Source organism: Pelophylax lessonae, assembly GCF_965119305.1.
Source record: "Pelophylax lessonae genome assembly, chromosome: 4".
In the NCBI taxonomy this organism is placed as follows: Eukaryota; Metazoa; Chordata; class Amphibia; order Anura; family Ranidae; genus Pelophylax; species Pelophylax lessonae.
Genome location: NC_138771.1, coordinates 674,717,890 through 674,739,995, shown reverse-complemented (window position 1 = coordinate 674,739,995; position 22,106 = coordinate 674,717,890). Strand labels below are relative to the sequence as shown.

Sequence of the window (22,106 nt, the reverse complement as noted above, 5' to 3'; positions counted from 1 at the left end):
ATCTGTAACGTTCATGCGTTTTTGTTAATGGATGGATTTTCAGCTGCAGAATTATCACACTAAGTAGTCTTGTAGAGATACTGTTGAATAAACCTATCCAACTCTCAGGACTTCATCACAGTGTACAGCCTGTTATGCAATATACATATACTCAATCAGATGTTTAGTGGAGGGATAGAACATATGAGAATGTATAGATGAGAGACAGGTTTGTATGGTGATTACTAGGAGTAGTATTAGGAGAGTTGCAGGTGATGGTAGAGCAGATAGGTTCTGATGTCTAGTATAGTGCAGATGGTAAGAGGACACAGATGGAGTATACTTAGACAGAGTAACCTAGTGCAAGGATAGTTGAAGGTAGTCCCAAGAGCTAACAGTCTATGCAGATGGTATGGAATAGATAGATAGATAGTCCTGGTAATTGCAGTAGATGACAGTAGGAGATTGGTTAGTAAGGAATCCCCTGTGGGGTACTTATCACTTAGATAGGTTTAGTAGTAACAATGTCCATAGAGAGAGAGATGATCCCGTAGCGAGATACGGATCAGCAGCGAGGTTCCGGCTTCAGTTCAGCAAAGGAAATGTCAGCAGCTCCGACTTCACAGGAGAAGGTGCGGTGAACATGTGGTTTGAACGAGCGATGAGTGAGAGAAAGCCGGCGATTCAAATAGCCGCTCATAGCGGCGCTCGGCAATGATGTCATCCGGTCTTAAAGGTATATGCGTCTCTTGTGTAACAAGATGGGACGCAATTAGCAAAGGAGAAATATGGAACAAGGGTACCAGAGGTACCAGAACATTACATAATCATTGAAAATTTATCACACTTGATCACACCTGATGTACTGAAGGCCTATCTCATTTCTTGAGACACTAAAAAGTCAGGAAAGTACAAATACCCCCCAAATGACCCCTTTTTGGAAAGTAGACATTCCAAGGTATTTAATAAGGGGCATAGTGAGTTTTTTGAAGTTGTAATTTTTTTCCCACAACTCTTTGCAAAATGAAGATTTTTTTTTTTAACAAATTGACGTATTAACAGGTTTTTTCTCTCACACAGCACATGTATACTTGCAACTACACCCCAAAACACATTCTACTACTCCTCCTGAGTATGGCAATACCACATGTGTGAGACTTTTTATTAGCCTGGCCACATACAGAGGCCTAACATCCAAGTAGCACCGTCCGGCATTCTTGGAGCACAAATTTCACATATAATTTTCTGACAACCTATCGCAATTTTGAAGGCCCTGAAGCACCAGGACAATGGAAACCCCCATAAAATGACCCTATTTTGGAAAGCAAACAGCCCTACGTATAATTTTTGAGGCATAATGAGTCTTTTGAATATGTCATTTTTTTCCACAAGTTTTTGGAAAGCTGTCCATTTATGCAATATTTCTAACACATAGCATGTACATAGCAAAAATTGCACCCCAAAATACATTTTGCTATTCCTCCTGAGTATGGCGATACCACACGTGTAACACTTTTACACAGCCTAGCCACATACAGAGGCCTAACATCCAAGTAGCACTTTACACAAAGTTGTCCATTTATCCACTTTAAGACTGGGCCTATTTTTGACACTTGGTGTTTACAAGCTAAAATCATTTTTTTTTGCTAGAAAACTACTTAGAACCCCCAAACATTATATATATTTTTTTAGCAGAGACCCTAGAGAATAAAATGGAGATTGTTGCAATATTTTTTATCACACAATATTTGTGCAGCAGTCTTCCAAATGCAATTTTTTTGAAAAAAAAAATCAACTTTTTTGAACTAAAAAATAAGAAAACAGTAAATTTAGCCCAATTTTTTTCCATAATGTGAAAGATAATGTTACGCCGAGTAATTAGATACCCAACATGTCATGCTTCAAAATTGTGCATGCTCACAGAATGGCGCCAAACATTGGTACTTAAAAATCCCCATAGGCAACATTTTAAAAATGTCTGCAGGTTACCAGCTTAGAGTTACAGAGGAGGTCTAGGGGTCATATTATTGCTCTTGCTCTAACGATCGCGGCGATACCTCACATGTATGGTTTGAACACCATTTAAATATGTGGGTGGGACTTGCCTATGTGTTTGCTTCTGCGCGTGAGCTAACGGTGACAGGGCACTTTAATTTTTTTTTCCTATTTATTTTATTTATTATTTTTTTATTTTTACACAGTTTTAAAAAAAAAAAATGTTTTGATCATTTTTATTCCTATTACAAGGAATGTAAACATCCCTTGTAATAGAAATAGGCATGACAGGTCCTCTTTATTGTGAGATCTGGGGTCAAAAAGACCTCACACCTCACAACTACACTAAAAAAGAAAAAATAAATTGTTGAAAAAGGAAAAAAAAAAAAAACGGCCCTTTAAACTGGTTGCTAGGCAACGACTTTTGACGTAGCTCCGGTCCTCCAAGACCATAGAGTCGAGTGAGGGCCATTGTGCCCTCACTTGACTTCCTGTCTCTGAGGATCCGGGACCGGACAGTTTTCCCCGCTGCCGGCGGGTCCGGTAAGCTGGGAAAACGTCTGGGATGCGGCGGGAGGGGGGGGGGCACCTCTTCCCCTGCACCATAAGAGTAATTCTGCGGCGAATCTGCCACTGGGACCACCCTTATCTGAAAGCCTACCGCCCACCGTTTAAAAAAATACCGGGGTTATGGCAGCTATCTGCTGCTATAACCCCAGTATTTAGCTTTTAATGGCCGACGTATATAGTCGTTAGGCGGTCGGTAAGTGGTTGCATGTATATAGCAAACAGGTGACGATGACTGATGGGGTGACAGGTGACGATGACTGATGTGGTGACAGGTGACGATGACTGATGGGGTGACAGATGACAATGACTGGTGGGGTGACAGGTGACGATGACTGATGGGGTGACAGGTGACGATGACCGATGGGGTGACAGGTGACGATGATTGATGGGGTGACAGATGACGATGATTGATGGGTGACAAGTGACAATGATTGATGGGGTGACAGATGATAATAACTGATGGGGTGACAAGTGACGATGATTGATGGGGTGACAAGTGACGATCACTGATAGGGTGACAAGTGACGATGATTGATAGGGTGACAGATGACGATGACTGATGGGGAGACAGGTGACGGTGATTGATGGGGTGACAGGTGACGGGCGATGGTCACCGATGGGTGACAGGTGACGGGCGATGGTGCACGGCGGTACTGATGGCAGTCTCTGGTGACCGGTGAACTTTAGGCTACGTTCACATGTGAGCGTAGCGATCGCGGGCAGAATCAATGCGATTCTGCCCGCGATACGGAAATCATTGCAAATCGCGGGGCGCCTGTGCGTTGCCCGTGATTTGCAATAGCACCCCAAACGCTGTGCGATGTTGCAGTGATTTCTGCCTGCCGAATCGCAGTAACATCGCGCAACCAACGCATTACGCCCCAAAGAAGCTCTTGTACCTTTTTTGGGCGTCATGCGTTGTTTGCACGATGTTACCGCGATTCGGAAGGCGGAAATCACTGAAACATCGCACAGCATTTGGGGTGCTATTGCAAATCACAGGCAACGCACAGGCGCCCCGCAATTTGCAATGATTTCCGGATCACGGGCAGAATCGCGGTGATTCTGCCCGCGATCACTATGCTCACATGTGAACGTAGCCTTATGAGTGTCAATTTCTGGGCACTGATGAGGTGACTGTTGGGTGACAGGTGCAATTGGGGGGGAGGCTGAGGACTGTGTGGGGACAAGTTTATTTTTGTGCTTTTACATTGTGACAGGTGTACAGAGCAGTAACTCACTGTTTCTGGATCTGCTCTCCTCACACTGGAAACTGTGTGAGGGGAGAAGAGCTAGTAACAGTGAGTTACTGCTCTGTGTTTACATTTTGTGATCGGCTGTGAATGGATTCACAGCTGATCACATAGTAAACAGTCACTGTCAGTGACTGTTTACTACTGCCGGTGACTAGCTGTGTTCCTAGGGAACACAGAGCCACCGACATGACCACGCTGCATGCTCCCGATCGCGCATGCGCAGTCTTCTTCCGGGCTCCTCTATTGTGATCGGCTGTGTCATTGGAACACAGCCGATCACGTGGGAAACAGCCATGCCCATTGGCTGTTTCCCCCCTGCCGGTGATGGGCAAGTGGTTAAGTGCTTTTGATGCTGTGACAGTGGATTTTCTGGAGAGGTATGTGAAGAATCTGAGGCATCAGATACAACTGAGTGCCTGCAACTGTTGTCTCTTTCGCTTTCACTAGCGGCTTGTTCTAAGACCCTAAACCTTGCCATGGCTGTGGCATGCTCATATTGTTTTTCCAAAACTTCCATTTCTGCTTTCTGGCATGCAGCTTCAGCTTCCTCCTCTTCTTTCTGGCATGCAGCTTCAGCTTCAGTTTCTGCTTCCAGGCATTCAGCTTCAGCTACCTTCTCTTCTTTCTGGTGTGCAGCTTCAGCTTCCTCTTCTTCTTCTTCTTTCTGGTGTGCGGCCTCAGCTTTCTTCTCTGCTTTCTGGCGTGCAGCTTCAGCTTCCATTTCTGCTTCCAGGCATGCAGCTTCAGCTTCCTCCTCTGCTTTCTGGCATGCAGCTTCAGCTTCCTTCTCTGCATTCTGGCAAGTGGCTTCAGCTTCCTCCCCTGCTTTCTGGCGTGCAGCTTCAGCTTCAATTTCTGCTTCCAGGCGTGCAGCTTCCGCTTCCTCCCCTTTCTGGCATGCAGCTTCAGCTTCCTCCTCTGCTTTCTGGCGTGCAGCTTCAGCTTCCTCCTCTGCCTTCTGGCGTGCAGCTTCAGCTTCCATTTCTGCTTTCTGGCATGCAGCTTCAGCTTCCATTTCTGCTTTCTGGCGTGCAGCTTCAGCTTCCTTCTCTGCTTTCTGGCGTGCAGCTTCAGCTTCCTCCTCTGCTTTCTTTTGGGTGAAAGCTGCCTGAATTTTAGAAGCTTCAGCATCTGCACAGGATTTTATGAGTTGCTGACTGAGTGTAGAAAATCTTGATTGTAGGGATTTGGAAGATCTTGTGGAGTGTCTAGTAGATGCAGAGTGATGAGATCTGGATTCATGGGGCTGTGTTATTCTCACTTCTGCCTTTGTGTTTGTTTGCACCACTAAATTGTCTCTTTCAAGATTGAGCTCCTCAAATCCCTTTAATTCTTCCAATGTCCCTTGGGTGTTGTACCGCTTTAAGAGATCAGTATATATAACACACAGTCTTTGATGACTCTCATATGTAACATTCAATTGTTTGATAGCGCCCTTTAGTTGTAATGGCTCATGAGATTGTTGGGGGAGAGCAGACATGCATTTACCAGTATTAGACCATAAATCATTGATATTAGACAGCAGGTCTTCTTGTCAGCTTTAAGATTCTCTTGCACTTCCCAGGTTGGTTTTGTTAAGCGTTTTTCTCTTTTGTTTGGTTCAGGGTTTAAGTCCTGATCTGGAAGGAGTTCTGATTCTGGTTGTGTATTTGTTTCCCCAGATTGTATATTGCTTTGCTGAAACATTGTGCTAACAAGGAAAGGGTAATAGTAAAGTCCTTCCAGCAGCAGAGAAATGTATGAATTGCTGTGTCTGAGCTCAGGTTGTAGAAAGGTTTACTTTGACTTTCTTATAAGATTTCTCAGAGGAAAAGCATGTGCTAATGCATACAGAGGCAGTGTATAATCTGTGTGTATGGCACGGTTGTATGAACATTCACAGCAGTAATCTTGTCCTGACACTGATGGGTGCTATGCTGAGATTTACAGGCTCATACAGGCTTTTGTAGTAATGGCTGCACTGTCTGTTAGCTGCTATTTCCAGTGTCCATATAAAATCTCACTATGTATCCAGAGCTAGCAAGGATCCTATGAAAGACATTTCCCTGATCTTTCTAATGATCTTTTGACTGTTCTGCCTCTCCAATCTAAGCATTAAAAGTGTGATCTCTGTACCTTACAGTTGTGATGAGATAGTGATAACCCACAATCTTAGCTGTATTAGCAGACAGTGACTCAATCCAGACAACATCTTGAAGATCTTGTGAAGTTGAATGCATAAACTCTGAGGATCTTACAGCAATGAACATCGGATAGGTCAAGAAATCATAATGTGATCCACTCCATGAGACATGAGGCTGAGATGCATTTCTGGGAAAAATTAACAAAGGGGTGGAGCCATCTATACAGGATAAACTGAGCTAAGGGGAGGGGAGGAACCAGGGGCAGGAGAATACATATAACATTTAGAGGCATATCACAAAGCATGTGAAACATGACAGCCCCTCTATATGGTATGATAGGAAAACATGCACAGCTGAGACTGGGGGGCCTTCTCCCGGATTCTGTGGTGTCGGCATAGACTGTCACAAGTAACTAATACAGATAGTAGAGTAAAGTGAGAGCAGATAAGAAGCACACCCCGTGCTGTGAAATGAGGTCAGTATACACTATAGAAGGATATACTTTGTTCAGTTTTCATTTCCGAGGTTTACAAAAACTTTCATTCTGAGTGTGTAACTATACAGGAAGGAGTAAAGAGAAGACTCCCCACAGGGGGCAATACACAGGGGGAGGAATAACTCCTCTGATAGGACACGGAACACAATGTATCTAAATGGAAGCATAGTCCAGAAACATGTGTGACTTGTGTAATCCGTTCTTCAGAGGAAGAGCAGGAAATGGGGAGAATTATGAAGAAGAACTCACCTGTTCTCTATTCTGACAAACAATCATCTGATATTCTACACAAGGGCTGCCCAGGAGAAAAGCCCCCACTTTAGGATCTCTATTGTCTCCCCACTATTCCATCTCTGATAATCTGCAGATAGTGGAAGGGACAGAATGTCAGCCAGGAGCTGTCATCTAAAGTCTCCAATCAGACAATATATGACCTAGTACCCATGAAGGCCTCTTGATCCCTTTAGGGAAAGAGAGCCTTGACTGATGGGGGCATGGCCAGGGGCTTGGATTAAGCAGGAGGCTATATGGAACAAAAGTATTGGAGGGAGTCTTGGGTATGGGATTGGGCCTGAGCTCAGTTAAGAATACCTTCCCCAGGGAATTCATGGTCTTTTAAGAAGAAATGTGGTTGAAGAGCTGCCCCCCCCACCCTGTTTTTTCGGTCGGTCTGTCACAGCTTTAATGGCGGTTTTTGACCTTGCCAGTAGTTAAAGTTTTGGTAATGGGTTATGCCCTTGTCTGTAAATTGGGGGGTAGGCTGTCTGTCCTGCACTGATGGTAAGGACAGACCCTCCCCCTTTCCCCTTTTTGGAATTTAAGTTGTTAATGACTAAGAGTGCTCACAGTACAACTGTGACCGGCACGGGCCTAAACGTGTACTTGTTTGGTATTGGAAACTAAATAAAAGCTGTGGCCTTGCCCTTTCCAACTTAATCATTGTAAGTGTGGTTTTTGTATGGGGAGGGGGCAAGGGGGGTTGGTTGTTATGGTAACATTGTTTCTGGACCTATGTGCCTCAGCAGTCATGTCATGTAGTGTATGTTATACAATACAAGGCGTGTTCTCTCCAATACGTGGGATGGACCACCCGACCTTTACACATCCAGGTTGGTGAGATCCAAACAATTGTCTCATGTTTCCAGACCCTTCAGAGGTGTCCATGGAGGGATAGGACCCCCTTTTCTTTTTGTGGTATAGAAAGGGTCATTTCATCTGATAGAGGCGGTGATTCACACTGAAAACTATTAGAGACGGAGGTGTGGTGGATCTCAGCCTCAACCATCGCTGGGATGGGAATCTCCACCTCACATGACTTGTAAGTTGGGATTTGATGTGTGATTGTTATTGATGGGAATGATTTGTGTAATCCTGTATTCTATTGATGTCATCTCTCATTTCATTGGGTGCTCAATTTCCATCTCATTACATGGACATAGATCTGCTTATGAATTCATGTTATATGTAACCCCGCCCATGGCTGTGTGAGGTTGGGGGGCATCTAATGGGGGGTTGTTGAACCTAACAGACAGCTATGGCTAAGGCCTGAATGGCTGAAACGCGTTGGCTTCTCTGTTGGGATAATTTTTAGCCATATATGAAAATAAATTGGGATTTGTATTTTGGAAGCTGACCGTGATGATGACTTCTCATTACAAACATTTAATTTTGGATAACGAACAAAATACAATAAGATGAAGCTGACTGCCCAGCTCTACATAGTATAATATGTGGTTGTGGAGGGACTCCGGAGGGGGTTTATGTGCATAGGATACGACCTTCATACCTGAACAGAACCCCCACCAGGAGCAGAGAGGGGGAGATAGGCACTCACTGCCCAGAGCCAGGACAGAGGAAGTCTTGGGCCTTTTTATGGCAGACAAGGACACATAAAGGGAATGGGAGTTAGGGATGTTCATCATTTCTTCTAGTGATGGGGGATGGGTAACTTTCCAGGATTAATATCTCCTATCCTGCAGAAGTGAGACAATGACAGATGATATTTCTGGAGTATGAGTTGTATTGGTTATGGGACGGCCTTTTGTACAGAAGTGAGAACTGTCTGATGTCTTTGCCTTCAGAGGAATGTATCGTGTTTTCTGTCTTTATTATGGTCAGGACAAAACATTCCATTCATAGATTTTTAAATATAAAATATTGTATTTTCATTTCCAGCCAGCAGGTGGAGCTGAAATCTCTTTTCCACATGTTTACCAGCCTGTCCTTCCTGGATCACTGTACAAACCATTGTAGTTTCCAGAACTCAGTAGCTCAAGCTGTAATTTCCCTTCATAACTGAATGACTCAGAGGAGTGAGAGGAAAGGGGGGAGCAGATTGATGAAACCCACCTGAGGGACCTCACTGGATATTCTGTGAAAATTGAGGATGAATTAATCCCTGGTGGCTGTAGCTACAGAGGTCAGTGAGGTCTTGTTCACAGGTGTGTCAGTACAATACGATTATGTGGCATTTATTCAGCATTTCTAAAGCTGTAAAACCGCCCTCCCATGCCTGTCATGAATATTACAATGGCGGCACACAGTGCTGGTCACACAGGAGTGGTAACGTTGTGTAAAAGATTAATCAGCATGTCGCTGTCATGAGGCATCCACGCTTGTCAGCCACCTCCGTTCATTTCATGGTGATTCCCAATAGCCGCTGGGCATTGGAGGACAGACAGCGGAGGCTCTAATATCCCAGAATGCACTGGGAAATCATAGAGAAGTAGGACAGAGCAGCTCCAGTCACTTCTGGTTGTACAGAACAGCCGTGTGGTAACTCCAACAGCTTCTGTGTGCCGGCAAAATCATCAACCAGCCAGCAATACTGACAGTGCCAGGCAGGAAATGTGTCACTGTACAGCCAAAACGTCTTACAATTATATATACTAATCAGCTGATCACAGAAGGATTCATCCACAAAATCCAACACCAAATATATAGACAGAGAACTGTGCAGCACTAGAAGGGAGACTCCCTAAACCTAACAAATAGAATTTTTTTCAAATTTTTGAACAATCAACACGTGTTTCAGCACAATTATACAGGAATATTACAATGGTATAAAAAAACAATATAAGTAAGATATATTTAAAGTGTTGTATATTGCAGCATGATGAGTGAGACCACCCAAACTTTTGCAAACTATGTACATGAAATAAACCTACTTTGTGGTCGGCCACTTATGAATGGTGATGTGTAGTGACACCTCCCTTACATAGTAGATATAAAGATAGCTTTGCAGTGCTAGAAGTGAGACTCCCTAAACCTAAAAGTTTTCTTGTAGTGTTTTCAGAGCTCCATAAACACAATGAAGACACATGATAAATGTCATAGAAGTGTTACTGAGCATTGCTTCCTTCTTCGTAATCATCAGACGTGTGAGCGAGCCCTAAGGGTTTCTATTCCATCCTATTTCCTGCTTGTTAGGAATATGAATGTCATTCCATATGTACATAGCCTGGTCACTCTTCTACTATAAGGGGAACCCCAAATCCCATGGATGAGATTACAAAGAAAAAGATTCCCTCAGAGAGGAGAAGAAATGAGAAGAGGAGAGGTGATGGAAGATGGGGGAGGATGGAGGACACCCAGAGATAGAAGGAAACACTGAGAGATGGGAACAATCACAAGACGTCACATTTCCCCATCACTGCAGGATCACACATTTCTCTTACTGTAATTCCTGAATTTTACTCTCTGGGTTCTTCAGAAAGGAAAGAGTATCAACCTTCCCTCTATATCCTGAAGAGGAGGACTCTTCTTCATCTCCCAGACAATCTTTACTGGAAATAGTACAATAGTGAAACCTACAAGCCAATAATGAGATAATAATTACCACCAAGAATGGATGACCTCTGACACCAAGAATAACAATGTAACACCCAACATTCCCCTTCCACATGGCTGCCTTCCCTCTGGCTCTACAGTCTCATACGGGACCTGATAAGGACTTCTCATTGGTGGCTATGAGCGGTCTTTGAAGTCACACTCCAGAGAAAACTTAAAGGAGGCCCCTGATATGTATACGGGGTCTCCGGCCTTCCTACACAGGGGTTTCCATTCATCATCAGTTTCTGGAAAATCCTGGAACACCACTTTGGTTCCAGATATGAAATGCAGTCCAGACATTCCCATCTCCACCCACTTCTGCAGACAATTGGTCCCTCCAATGTTGGGATGATGATGTCACACACCTGGCATTATTCCCCTCCCCCGGATCTCTGAACACTAAGCTTTCCCTCCAAATGTTCTGTGTGATAAATGGTATAATTGGGTGTCAGTGAAAGGGTAATACGATGTAAATGATGCGATGTTACCAGAAGTTGTGTAGAAGGTGATATGTGGGAACCACCATTTAGCTCTGGTTCACACAGCACAACATGAAAGTCGCAGCCACTTCCAGCTTGACTTTGCTCTACAACTTCCCGGCGACCAGGTGCGACTTCAAAGTGACTTTACTGAGAAGCATTCCTATGTGACTTTGATGGATCCGTGTTCATAGCGTGTTTTGTCACATGGCAAAACATTTGTGATTGGGTGTCATTACCAATCAGGCTGCAATTACATCTGCATGATTCTGAATGCACATCAACTGCACAGAAATTGTCTGCTTTGCCGCATGTTTCAGAAATGCGCTGCAAACGTGCATCACGCTCGCAGTGAGAAAATGGCAAGGCAAGCACGACACATGTTTCCAAAACGTGTGGCAAAGCGTGCATTTTCTTGCAGGTTGCCCTACATTCAGAAACGTGCAGATGTGAGCGAATGGTATCGCAAGTGCAATGTGTGTTGCTGCACATTTTCTAAAGGAACAGCAAAGCATGCGTTTTCTTGCGGGTTGGCGTGCGTTCAGAAACCTGAAGATGCAGATGAATGGTAATGTAAGTGTGATGTGCATTGCCACACAAAACATGCAGCAAAGCATGCATTTTCTTGCGGGTTGCCAGGTAGTAGTAAATGCGTTATCATTTATTCGCATCTGCGCATTTCCAACTGCACAGCAACCTGCAAGAAAACGCATGCTTTGCTGTGCGTTTCATAAATATGCAGCAATGTGCGTCACACTTGTGTTATTATTCATTGTTTAATGCACGGCAGACTGCAAGAAAACATGCGCTTTGCCGTAGTTTCAAAAACGCACAGCAAGGCACATTGCTCTTGTGTTACCATTCATTTACATCTGCACAAGTGTGGTGTGCGTTGCTGTGCATTTTTTAGACTGAGAAACACACAGATGTGAATACCGGCTAATTGGTAATGACCCCCCAATCACAGTTAGCAGACGCATGTTTTGCTGCCAAAATACACGACACTCCATGACTGGAAAGGTCCCTGAGCTACTTTGGGGTGTTTGTCGCATGTTGGGCAGAACATTCTAGTGAATGGCTTCCTATACACAATGTGTGCTTACACATGAAAATACACAGAAAATGGAGGTGGGAATGTGCGTTTCCGCTACGCTCAGGTGTGAATGGGATGTGCTTGGGAGGAAGATTTTAGGCAGCAAGGATGACCAGAGAGGAGAGGTGAGGGTTAAACACTGCCTCAGAAGTCGCAGCAAAGTGTTAAACATTCAGACAAATGTACGACTTTCTGGCGATTTTACATTGAAGTCTATGGGAGTCGTGCCGCACAAGAATCGCCAAAAGTAGCGCAGGAAGGATTTTATTTTGTCACAGTGACTCAAAGCGCAGCAATTAAGACAACACCCATTAAAATGTCATTTTCACCTCATCTGCGACTTTACATGTGACCAGATGGTCGCAGATCGCTGGAAATTTGCTCTAGTGTGAACCAGGGCTTAGGGCTGAGGAAAGCGTGCGTTCCCAGGACTTCTAACAAGTGTGGTAGATGGAGAACATGTCTGATAATCACCGTTATACTGTATGCAGGTTCCTGACCATTCTCTGAGTTCAGTTAGGAGATCCTCACACTCACTTACCCGACCGTCTGACTCCTGTGTAGGAATGGAGATAGAATTTTCTGGCACTTTGGATCCACAGTGAGAAGTGAAAATTGTAAAGACTGAAAACGTTCTCTCTTCAAAGTCTTGAAGCAATAGTTCAGCTGCCTGGAATAATTCCTGTTCATCCACAAGTGACCAGTATGTGAGCCCAACAGCATCAAACTTGTACAACCAGACATGACTCTCCTAATGAAGTCCTCATCCTGAGTCTCATACAGATAGAAGATGGTCTGAGTATGGATAGACTGATTGAAGTCCTTCATGGCCCATTCTATGATTGCAGGTTTGGCTCGGAGTGAGATGGGGATTCCTGTGCTCTCTGAGAATTCCTTCACCTGATTTTCATTTAGGAGACCAAACAGGAATTGTACAGATAATGCTAAATGTGAGGAATCTGAACTGAAGTCTAATAGTGATTCCCCTTTACAGATCTCCGGGAGGAAAGTACCTTCCATAGATCCGGACCCATCATCCATCCCATAATACAGAGCAGCAAGGAACTCCTGTACACTCAGGTGGATGAAGCTGTAGCAGGTCTGGGTGCGGACGTCCCAATGAAAGATGTTCTCATTCAGAAATACAGACTCCACCTCATCCAGAGAAAGTCCATGTCTTTCTAGATCTTTCTTCTCAAATAAGATTTGTTGGTTCAGAACTCCCTGATTGGCCAGAGCACACAGCTTCTTCAGACAGGTTTGTTTCCTGCGTACAGACTGCTCCTTCTTACTGTGATGGGTTAGTAAAATCTCCAGGTAGAGAAGGTAAATTGAAGTCATCGTATGAATTAAAGCCAAATCTTTTTTTATTCCTTGTTTCATTACAGTGCAGACAATCCAGCATGTGATGGGGACGGCACACATGGTGTACAGAATGTCATTGTCCTTTATTATACTGAGAACCTTGTCTGCATCTTTATTTCCAAAGAATTTATGGACATATTCCTCTCGATCGTCCCTTGTAAATCCCTGGATTTCCACATTGCGATAATCATCAATGAATGTGTTCAGTTTCTTCATGGCCAGTGACCTTGTGGTGATGATCAGAGAAGATTGTGAGAGAATCTGTCTCCTGAGCAAGCTTTGGAGAATTATTTCTTTGTGGGTTTCCATAGAAATGTCAGGACAACCCTCAGATTTCTCCTCCAGAGTCCACCTCAGTTCATCAAACCCATCAACTATGGTGAGAAGTTTTCTCTGACTTCCAGGATCCTTCAGAATAGACACCAGGTCATCTGAACTCAGTCTGCAGGTTCTGGAGAAAAGTCCCACAAGGCTTATGTTTCCAGGGATGGTGTTGATTTCTCTACAGCTCAGATAAAACACAAAGTCAAACTTGTCTTCATAGAGATCCCCAGAGGCCCAGTCCAGCATGATCTTCTTGGATGTCATTGTTTTTCCAATCCCAGCAGCTCCTTGTAACACCACAATCTTAGGGATGAACCCATCTTTATCAGGGTCAAAGAGGGCCGGGATTGTGGTTGGGGATCTTTTCTCCATGATCTGTAGAGGTCTTCTGCCTGAACTCCTTATTTCTTCTTCTTTTCCCTCTTTATTCTGGGGTCCGTCTATCATCAATAACTTGGTGAATATTTTCTTTAGATGAACTTTCTCCCCTGGACGGGAATTATATTCTGGAATCCTCTGGTGCTTCTCTTTCATAGACTCTCTGTGTTCCTTACTGATGTCTTTATGAGAGAAAGGAGAATATTTTATTCCTCACACACACATGAAATAGTATTTATAAGACAGAGTTGGAAATTTTGTATTCTAACCATAAACCCGAAGAATGGAACCCTAAAAGAAGATATCCCATGAAATACAGGAGGATGATGGAAGCATCCAAACTTTGGACACATCCTCCAGACCAGAGGAGTACCTAGAACCTTCATGGCCCCAGTGCAAGAAGCCATGAATGGCACCCCTGACTGCTGGGGCCCTTTCCACTGGTCCCAGGGTCCTTCCCTTCAAAGCTGGGGCTCTTCCCTCTGAGGCCTTTCTCTATCCTGTGGCCCTTTCCCCCTGTTTCTGTCATGGGGCCCTTTATAAGCCCCAGTTCACACTGCTGTGACTTATGTGACTTGCAACACAAAGTCGCATGACAAGTCAAAACACATTCATTTCAATGGGTGCTGTCCTCATAAATGTGACTAAAGTCGCAGCAACAAAGAAAAAGGTTCCTGCAATACTTTTCTGTAACTTTGGTGCGATTTGAGAGCCACAAACTACAATGTTAAATCAAAAAAATCGCAAGCAAGTCAGAAGGTAACTTGTAAGGTAAGCAAGTTGCACAACTTTGGGATCACAGCAGTGTGAACTGAGACCATGTTCTGCAGTGCCCCCCCCCTTCCTGCTGTCATGGGGCCCCCTACAGTGGTGAAATGCCAGGGCCTGGTCTCAAGTACAACCTTTGGAACCCTGGTAGTTCCACCACTGATCCAGACTACAATAAAACAATGTTCATCCAGAAGAGATTTCATATCAGACATGGAAGTCCTACTAACCTGATAATCCGCTGTCATGTGTCCTCTTCAGTTTGTCTGGAAATAAGATTAGGGAAGAGATTAGTCCTGACAAACCTCAGAAATGTATAAAATAATAACTAAGAGAGTTATTAGTGTAGAAGATCCTCCCAGACACCATCATCCCACCAACCATCTGTAGATTGGAGCCCCTCCCCCTCCTATTTCTCCGTGCAGGTAATGGGGAGTGTCTTTGTCTGCCTGGTAACATCTCAGCACATTGCAGTGACATGTGACCATGGTGGGGGGACCAGAAAAGCCCCCAATTCTCTATGCAGGGTTTACAGACACACACCTAGAATCTGGAGCCTTGACTCCTCTTCTGATGGAGGTTCAGGTGGACACATGGGGCACAAGGCTCAGAACCCGGAGCAATAGTCATGAGGGTCTCCCCGGAATACAGCTATAAATATGGAGGTTCTGTATAATAGGCAAGTGGCTGCAATTGTATTGCTCTGCTAGGCATGCTGAGTGATGTCATTGTGTTATGGTGACTGACTGCCAGCATCCTGGAGAAGTGTTACTCTGCTTCCCTTTTAGATTGTTCCTGAACTCTGTAGCCTTTTCCTTCATCCACAATTTTGATGCCCAAATTGATTTTAGGGCTCTTTCACACGGGCGGTCCGATCAGATCCGCCTGTCAGTTTTTTAGGCGGATCTGATCGGATCCTCCATACAGCTCTATGGGGCAGCGGGTGTCAGCAGAGACACCTCCGCTGACACCCGCTGCCATCCGCATCCGATCCTGTGCTGAAATCTGGACGGATGGAAACCCTATTTTTCCATCCGTTCAGTAATCGGAGCGGATCTGATGAGAGCGGACAAGCGGTCCGCTCTCATCCGATCCCCCATAGAGGGCAGCGGGGGCTGAGACACCTCCCTCTCCGCTCTGCAAGCGGAGACGGAGCTGTCATCTGCCGGCTCAGCGGGGATCGCGGATCGATCCCCGCTAAGCAACACGGATCCGCCTACGGAGGCGGACCGCGTGAAAGAGCCCTTACTCTGTAAACTCTCTCAGTAAAGAGGTTTTAGCCCTTAGGGACTGAGGGTAAAACAAATGTTAATGCCTGAGCACAATTTTGCAAATTTGACCCGTGTTAGTAAATCTGTACATATCATCATAACTACTTTGTGAATCCAGGTGGATTATACCGCATTTTCAGGACAAATTGAACTTCATTTGATGGTAAATAGTTACATAGTTAGTCTGGCAGAAAAGACAAGTCCATCTAGTTCAACCAAATGGGGAAAAAAATATACACACATGTAGCACTGTCCCCGTAGGGCTTGCTGTGTGATGATTCGTTGGGTCTCCTCTGATTACCTGCAGACAGTCACTTAGGGTACAGTTCACATATCCATCCTTACTCCCAATGGCTCATCACTCAAACAGTCCAGGGGTTTAGATTTTTGGCATTCATTGTGGAACTTGGATGGGAGAAGGGAATAGTGGGATAACCAACTGGAACTATATACAGATGATAAGGACAACTCTCACTTGGCATTACCAAGTTGCTTGTGGAAGCAGTCATACTGCTTGGACCATACTGCCACATGTATGGAAGGAGTTAGGTCTCCTTGCTCTTTCTCCAACAATAAATGATCTACATTATCTTCAGGACACTCTCTAGCATCTACACGTCCACTGAGCTAGCTGCAGGGGTGGCCCCCTCAGGTCAGGCCCCTTGACACAGATCTGTACCCCCTGTATGCAGAATCAGATCCTTTCCAGTGTCTCCCTTCCAGGCAGCTCTGCAGGACCTTTAGGTTCAGTTCCTCTCTAGCACTTTAGGCCCTCAGGTTAATCACCTGAGGCTGAAAGGCACCTCTACAGAGGAGGAGGCAGCCAGCCCCTCCCTCCGGGACTCCGCTATCCAGCTAAAAGACCCTGAGCACATGTGCTCCTGGCAGTTATACAGTATCCCAGCATGCATTTTCCTCTGCCAATCACCAGGACTGTACTAAATGCCTTTGCACTCATTTGTTAAGTTTCCTCCCACTGTCTAATATGCCTCCCTATTGGACCAGTGTGAAATACTTCAGACAACCTGAGTTGCACCTGAGCACGCTGAGCAGACCTCACTAGCAGATCCAGCTCTCTGGTAGGCAGAAAGCAACATAGATTTTCCTGGCAATCTTTCTGGTAAGCAGACAGGATCCAAAACGATATTCTCTCCCTCTAGCACCACCTAGGAGGATGCTACATACACGTACAATCCTTTACCCACAGTTGATCCAGAGGAAGGAAAAAAAAAAAAAACAAAACAAAAAAGTATGATCCAATTTGCTCCATCAGGAGAAACATTAATTCCCGATCGCCCCAGAGGCAATCAGATATTTCCTGGATCAACTTTACCTATGAATGTTATTACCCAATTATATTATGTACACCCAGGAACAAATCCAGGCCATTCTTATAGCAATCTACTGAGCTGTCCAGAACCACCTCTGGAGGGAGTCTATTCCACATTTTCACAGCTCTTACTGTGAAGAAACCTTTCCATATTTGGAGACAAAAATCTCTTTTCCTCTAGACGTAAAGAGTGCCCCCTTGTCTTCTGTGATGACCTTAAAATGAACAACTCAACACAAAGTTCACTATAAGAACTCCTTATGTATTTATACAGGGAGATCATATCCCCCCTTATGTATTTATACATGGAGATCATATCCCCCCTTATGTATTTATACATGGAGATCATATCCCCCTTATGTATTTATACATAGAGATCATATCCCCCTTATGTATTTATACATGGAGATCATATCCCCCTTCATATATTTATACATGGTGATCATATCCCCCCTTATGTATTTATACATGGTGATCATATCCCCCCTTATGTATTTATACATGGTGATCATTTCCCCCCTTATGTATTTATACATGGTGATCATTTCCCCCCTTATGTATTTATACATGGAGATCATATCCCCCTTATATATTTATACATGGAGATCATATCCCCCCCCTTATGTATTTATACATGGAGATCATATCCCCCCCCCCTTATGCATTTATACATGGAGATCATATCCCCCCCTTATGTATTTATACATGGAGATCATATCCCCCCCTTATGTATTTATACATGGAGATCATATCCCCCCCCCCCTTATGTATTTCTACATGGAGATCATATCCCCCCTTATGTATTTCTACATGGTGATCAAATCCCCCTTATATATTTATACATGGTGATCAAATCCCCCTTATGTATTTATACATGGAGATCATATCCCCCCTTATGTATTTATACATGGTGATCAAATCCCCCTTATATATTTATACATGGTGATCAAATCCCCCTTATGTATTTATACATGGAGATCATATCCCCCCTTATGTATTTATACATGGAGATCATATCCCCCCTTATGTATTTATACATGGAGATCATATCCCCCTTATGTATTTATACATGGAGATCATATCCCCCTTATGTATTTATACATGGAGATCATATCCCCCCTTATGTATTTATACATGGAGATCATATCCCCCTTATGTATTTACAGTGGTGATCGAAAGTTTGGACACCCCCGGTAAGAAATTGTATTAATGTGCATAAAGAAGCCAAGGAAAGATGGAAACATCTCCAAAAGGCATCAAATTACAGATTAGACATTCTTATAATATGTCAACAAAAGTTAAAATTTTATTTCCATCATTGACACTTTCAAAATGACAGAAAACGAAAAAAAATGGCATCTGCCAAAGTTTGGGCACCCTGCAGAGTTAATATCTTGTACTGCTCCCTTTGGCAAGTATCACAGCTTGTAAACGCTTTTTGTAGCCAGCCAAGAGTCTTTCAATTCTTGTTTGAGGTATCTTTGCCCATTCTTCCTTACAAAAGTCTTCCAGTTCTTTGAGATTTCTGGGCTGTCTGTCACGCACGGCTCTTTTAAGGTCTATCCATAGATTTTCAATTATGTTGAGGTCAGGAGATTGTGAAGGCCATGGCAAAACCTTCAGTTTAAGCCTCTTGATGTAATCCCCCGTGGATTTCGAAGTGTGTTTAGGATCATTATCCATTTGTAGAAGCCATCCTCTCTTTAACTTCAGCTTTTTCACAGATGGCATCAAGTTACCATCCAAAATTTACGGAAATTTTATTGAATACATTTTTCCTTCTACTCGTGAGATGTTCCCTGTGCCACCGGCTGCAATACAACCCTAAAGCATGATTGATCCACCCCCATGCTTAACAGTTGGACAGAGGTTCTTTTCATTAAATTCTGTGCCCCTTCTTCTCCAAACGTACCTTTGCTCATTCCGGCCAAAAAGTTCAATTTTAACCTCATCGGTCCACAGAACTTGTTTCCAAAATGCATCAGGCTTGTCTATATGTTCATTTGCAAAGTTCAAACGCTGATTTTTGTGGTGAGGACGTAGAAGAGGTTTTCTTCCGATGACTCTTCCATGAAGACCATATTTGTACAAGTATCTCTTTATAGTGGAATAATGTACCACAACTCCAGTGTCTGCCAGATCTTTCTGGAGGGAACGTGCAGTCAAACGTGGGTTTTGAATTGTTTTTCTCACAATCCTGCGAGCCATTCTGTCTGATATTTTTCTTGGTCTTCCAGATCTTGCTTTAACTTCCACTGTTCCTGATGACTGCCATTTCATAATTCCATTCCGAACAGAGGATATTGACATCTGAAAACGCTTTGCTATCTTCTTATAGCTTTCTCCAGCTTTGTGAGCGTCAACTATTTTCAGTTTCAGTTTTCCAGACAACTGCTTAGAAGATCCCATGGTGCGGATTGTTGGGTCAAGGTCAGACGAGTCTGGGCATTTAAAACCTTTGAGATTGACATCACCTGGTCTTCCCAAATGATGATTGAGAACAATCCATGACACTGGCAGGTCTCAGCCTTGCAAAGGGGGCAGTGCATGCTATAAATTCTGCAGGGTGCCCAAACTTTTGCAGACATAATTTTTTCGTTTTCTGTAATTTTGAAAGTGTAAATGATGGAAATAAAATCTAACTTTTGTTGACATATTATAAGAATGTCTAATCTGTAATTTGATGCCTTTTGGAGATTTTTTCCATCTTTCCTTGGCTTCTTTATGCACATTAATACAATTGTTACCTGGGGTGCCCAAAATTTCGATCACCACTGTATACATGGAGCTCATACCCCCTTATGTATTTATACATGGAGATCATATCCCCCCTTATGTATTTATACATGTTGATCATATCCCCCCTTATGTATTTATACATGAGATCATATCCCCCCTTATGTATTTATACATGATGATCATATCCCCCCCTTATGTATTTATATATGGAGATTATATCCCCCTTATGTATCTATACATGATCATATCCCCCCTTAAGTATTTATACATGGTGATCACTTCTAGTGATGGACGAACATCGGCCGGGGCGGTTCGGAAACATCAGCCACAAATTTTCTCAAAAGTCCGTGAACCGCAAATTCGTGGCAGGCCCTATTGACTTTAATGGGAGGCAAACTTTAAAAACCTTTAGGTCATATTTGCAGCCACAAAAAAGACGTACTAGATGTGCACAAATAGTCCAAGCACATGGACAATGTCATAACAAAAGTATTGCAATTGGAAAAGTTGCCCTAATTTTTTTTTTTACAGCAAAAAAACTTACCGTTAGTTTACCGGTAACGGCTTTTCTACTGAGCCTTCCAGGACGTCCCAACATGAGAGATGATAGGCTCCTCCCCACAGGAAACAAAATTAATTAACAGTTGTTAAAAGGCCCCACCCTTCCCTCTGTCCCTCAGTTGTAAAAAAGTATCTTCCACAACCATTTTCGAGGGAAGTGTTCCAAAAATTCTATAGGTACTTACCACCTAAGTTTACTCTTACTTGCACCCTTTTAACAGGGCGGGTAGGCTGGCCATCCTGGAAGGCTCAGTAGAAAAGCCGTTACCGGTAAACCAACGGTAAGTTTTCTCTCCTCGCCTTCCAGGACGGCCCAACATGAGAGGATACTAGATTACCCATAGGCCTACTTTAGGGTGGGACCACTGCCTATAAGGCATAAAGTGGTCACTGCCTCCATCTATAACTGGTCTTAATGGTAAGAAGCACTGGAAGGGCGGATGCATATCAAAAACGAAGAGATTTCCAGTCACAACTTACCAACCAGTCAGCACCAACCGAAATGACCTGTCTAACAGTATGCGTTAAAAACAGGGGTTTGGTTGCACACATTTGCAAATACATACGTAAGCTGCAGGCCCCGACAAGGCACCCTGTGATCTGCAGTCCCTAACTCTACAATTTAAGGAGTCTCTACAATGAGAGCACATGTATTTAATGGGATAGATGGAGGACAGGTGACTAGAGGGAGCCCACCCCTCCTTAAAGGCACAGGGTCACACTGAACACCCAGCACATCGCACAATGGCGGCAAAGGTGTCAGTGCGTTGCCTGGCTCAATATAGATCAATAATGCATAAAGTGGTCACTGCCTCCATCTATAACTGGTCTTAATGGTAAGAAGGGTGACAGGGTGCCTTGTCGGGGCCTGCAGCTTACGTATGTATTTGCAAATGTGTGCAACCAAACCCCTGTTTTTAACGCATACTGTTAGACAGGTCATTTCGGTTGGTGCTGACTGGTTGGTAAGTTGTGACTGGAAATCTCTTCGTTTTTGATATGCATCCGCCCTTCCAGTGCTTCTTACCATTAAGACCAGTTATAGATGGAGGCAGTGACCACTTTATGCATTATTGATCTATATTGAGCCAGGCAACGCACTGACACCTTTGCCGCCATTGTGCGATGTGCTGGGTGTTCAGTGTGACCCTGTGCCTTTAAGGAGGGGTGGGCTCCCTCTAGTCACCTGTCCTCCATCTATCCCATTAAATACATGTGCTCTCATTGTAGAGACTCCTTAAATTGTAGAGTTAGGGACTGCAGATCACAGGGTGCCTTGTCGGGGCCTGCAGCTTACGTATGTATTTGCAAATGCGTGCAACCAAACCCCTGTTTTTAACGCATACTGTTAGACAGGTCATTTCGGTTGGTGCTGACTGGTTGGTAAGTTGTGACTGGAAATCTCTTCGTTTTTGATATGCATCCGCCCTTCCAGTGCTTCTTACCATTAAGACCAGTTATAGATGGAGGCAGTGACCACTTTATGCATTATTGATCTATATTATGCCAGGCAACGCACTGACACCTTTGCCGCCATTGTGCGATGTG

At 43.9% G+C, this 22,106-nt stretch overlaps 2 protein-coding genes across 3 annotated transcripts in view; both read right to left on the bottom strand.

Annotated features, from left to right (window-relative positions):
* The window catches only part of LOC309553401 (NACHT, LRR and PYD domains-containing protein 12-like), a 71,819-nt gene extending 57,752 nt beyond the window's left edge, over positions 1–14,067 (bottom strand). For both annotated transcript variants that reach the window (XR_014225162.1, XM_082254579.1), the window contains exons 1-2: positions 12,364–14,067; positions 10,097–10,228 (exon numbers count right to left, since the gene is read on the bottom strand). Coding sequence is in view for 1 of the 2 variants with exons in the window: in XM_082254579.1 (XP_082110705.1) it covers positions 10,097–10,228; positions 12,364–14,045 (1,814 nt within the window). In the remaining variant the exon portion in view is untranslated. The remainder of the gene's footprint in view (positions 1–10,096; positions 10,229–12,363) is intronic.
* Positions 1–22,106, bottom strand: part of LOC309553399 (NACHT, LRR and PYD domains-containing protein 3-like) — a 997,590-nt gene that overhangs the window by 888,565 nt on the left and 86,919 nt on the right. The window lies entirely within an intron of this gene.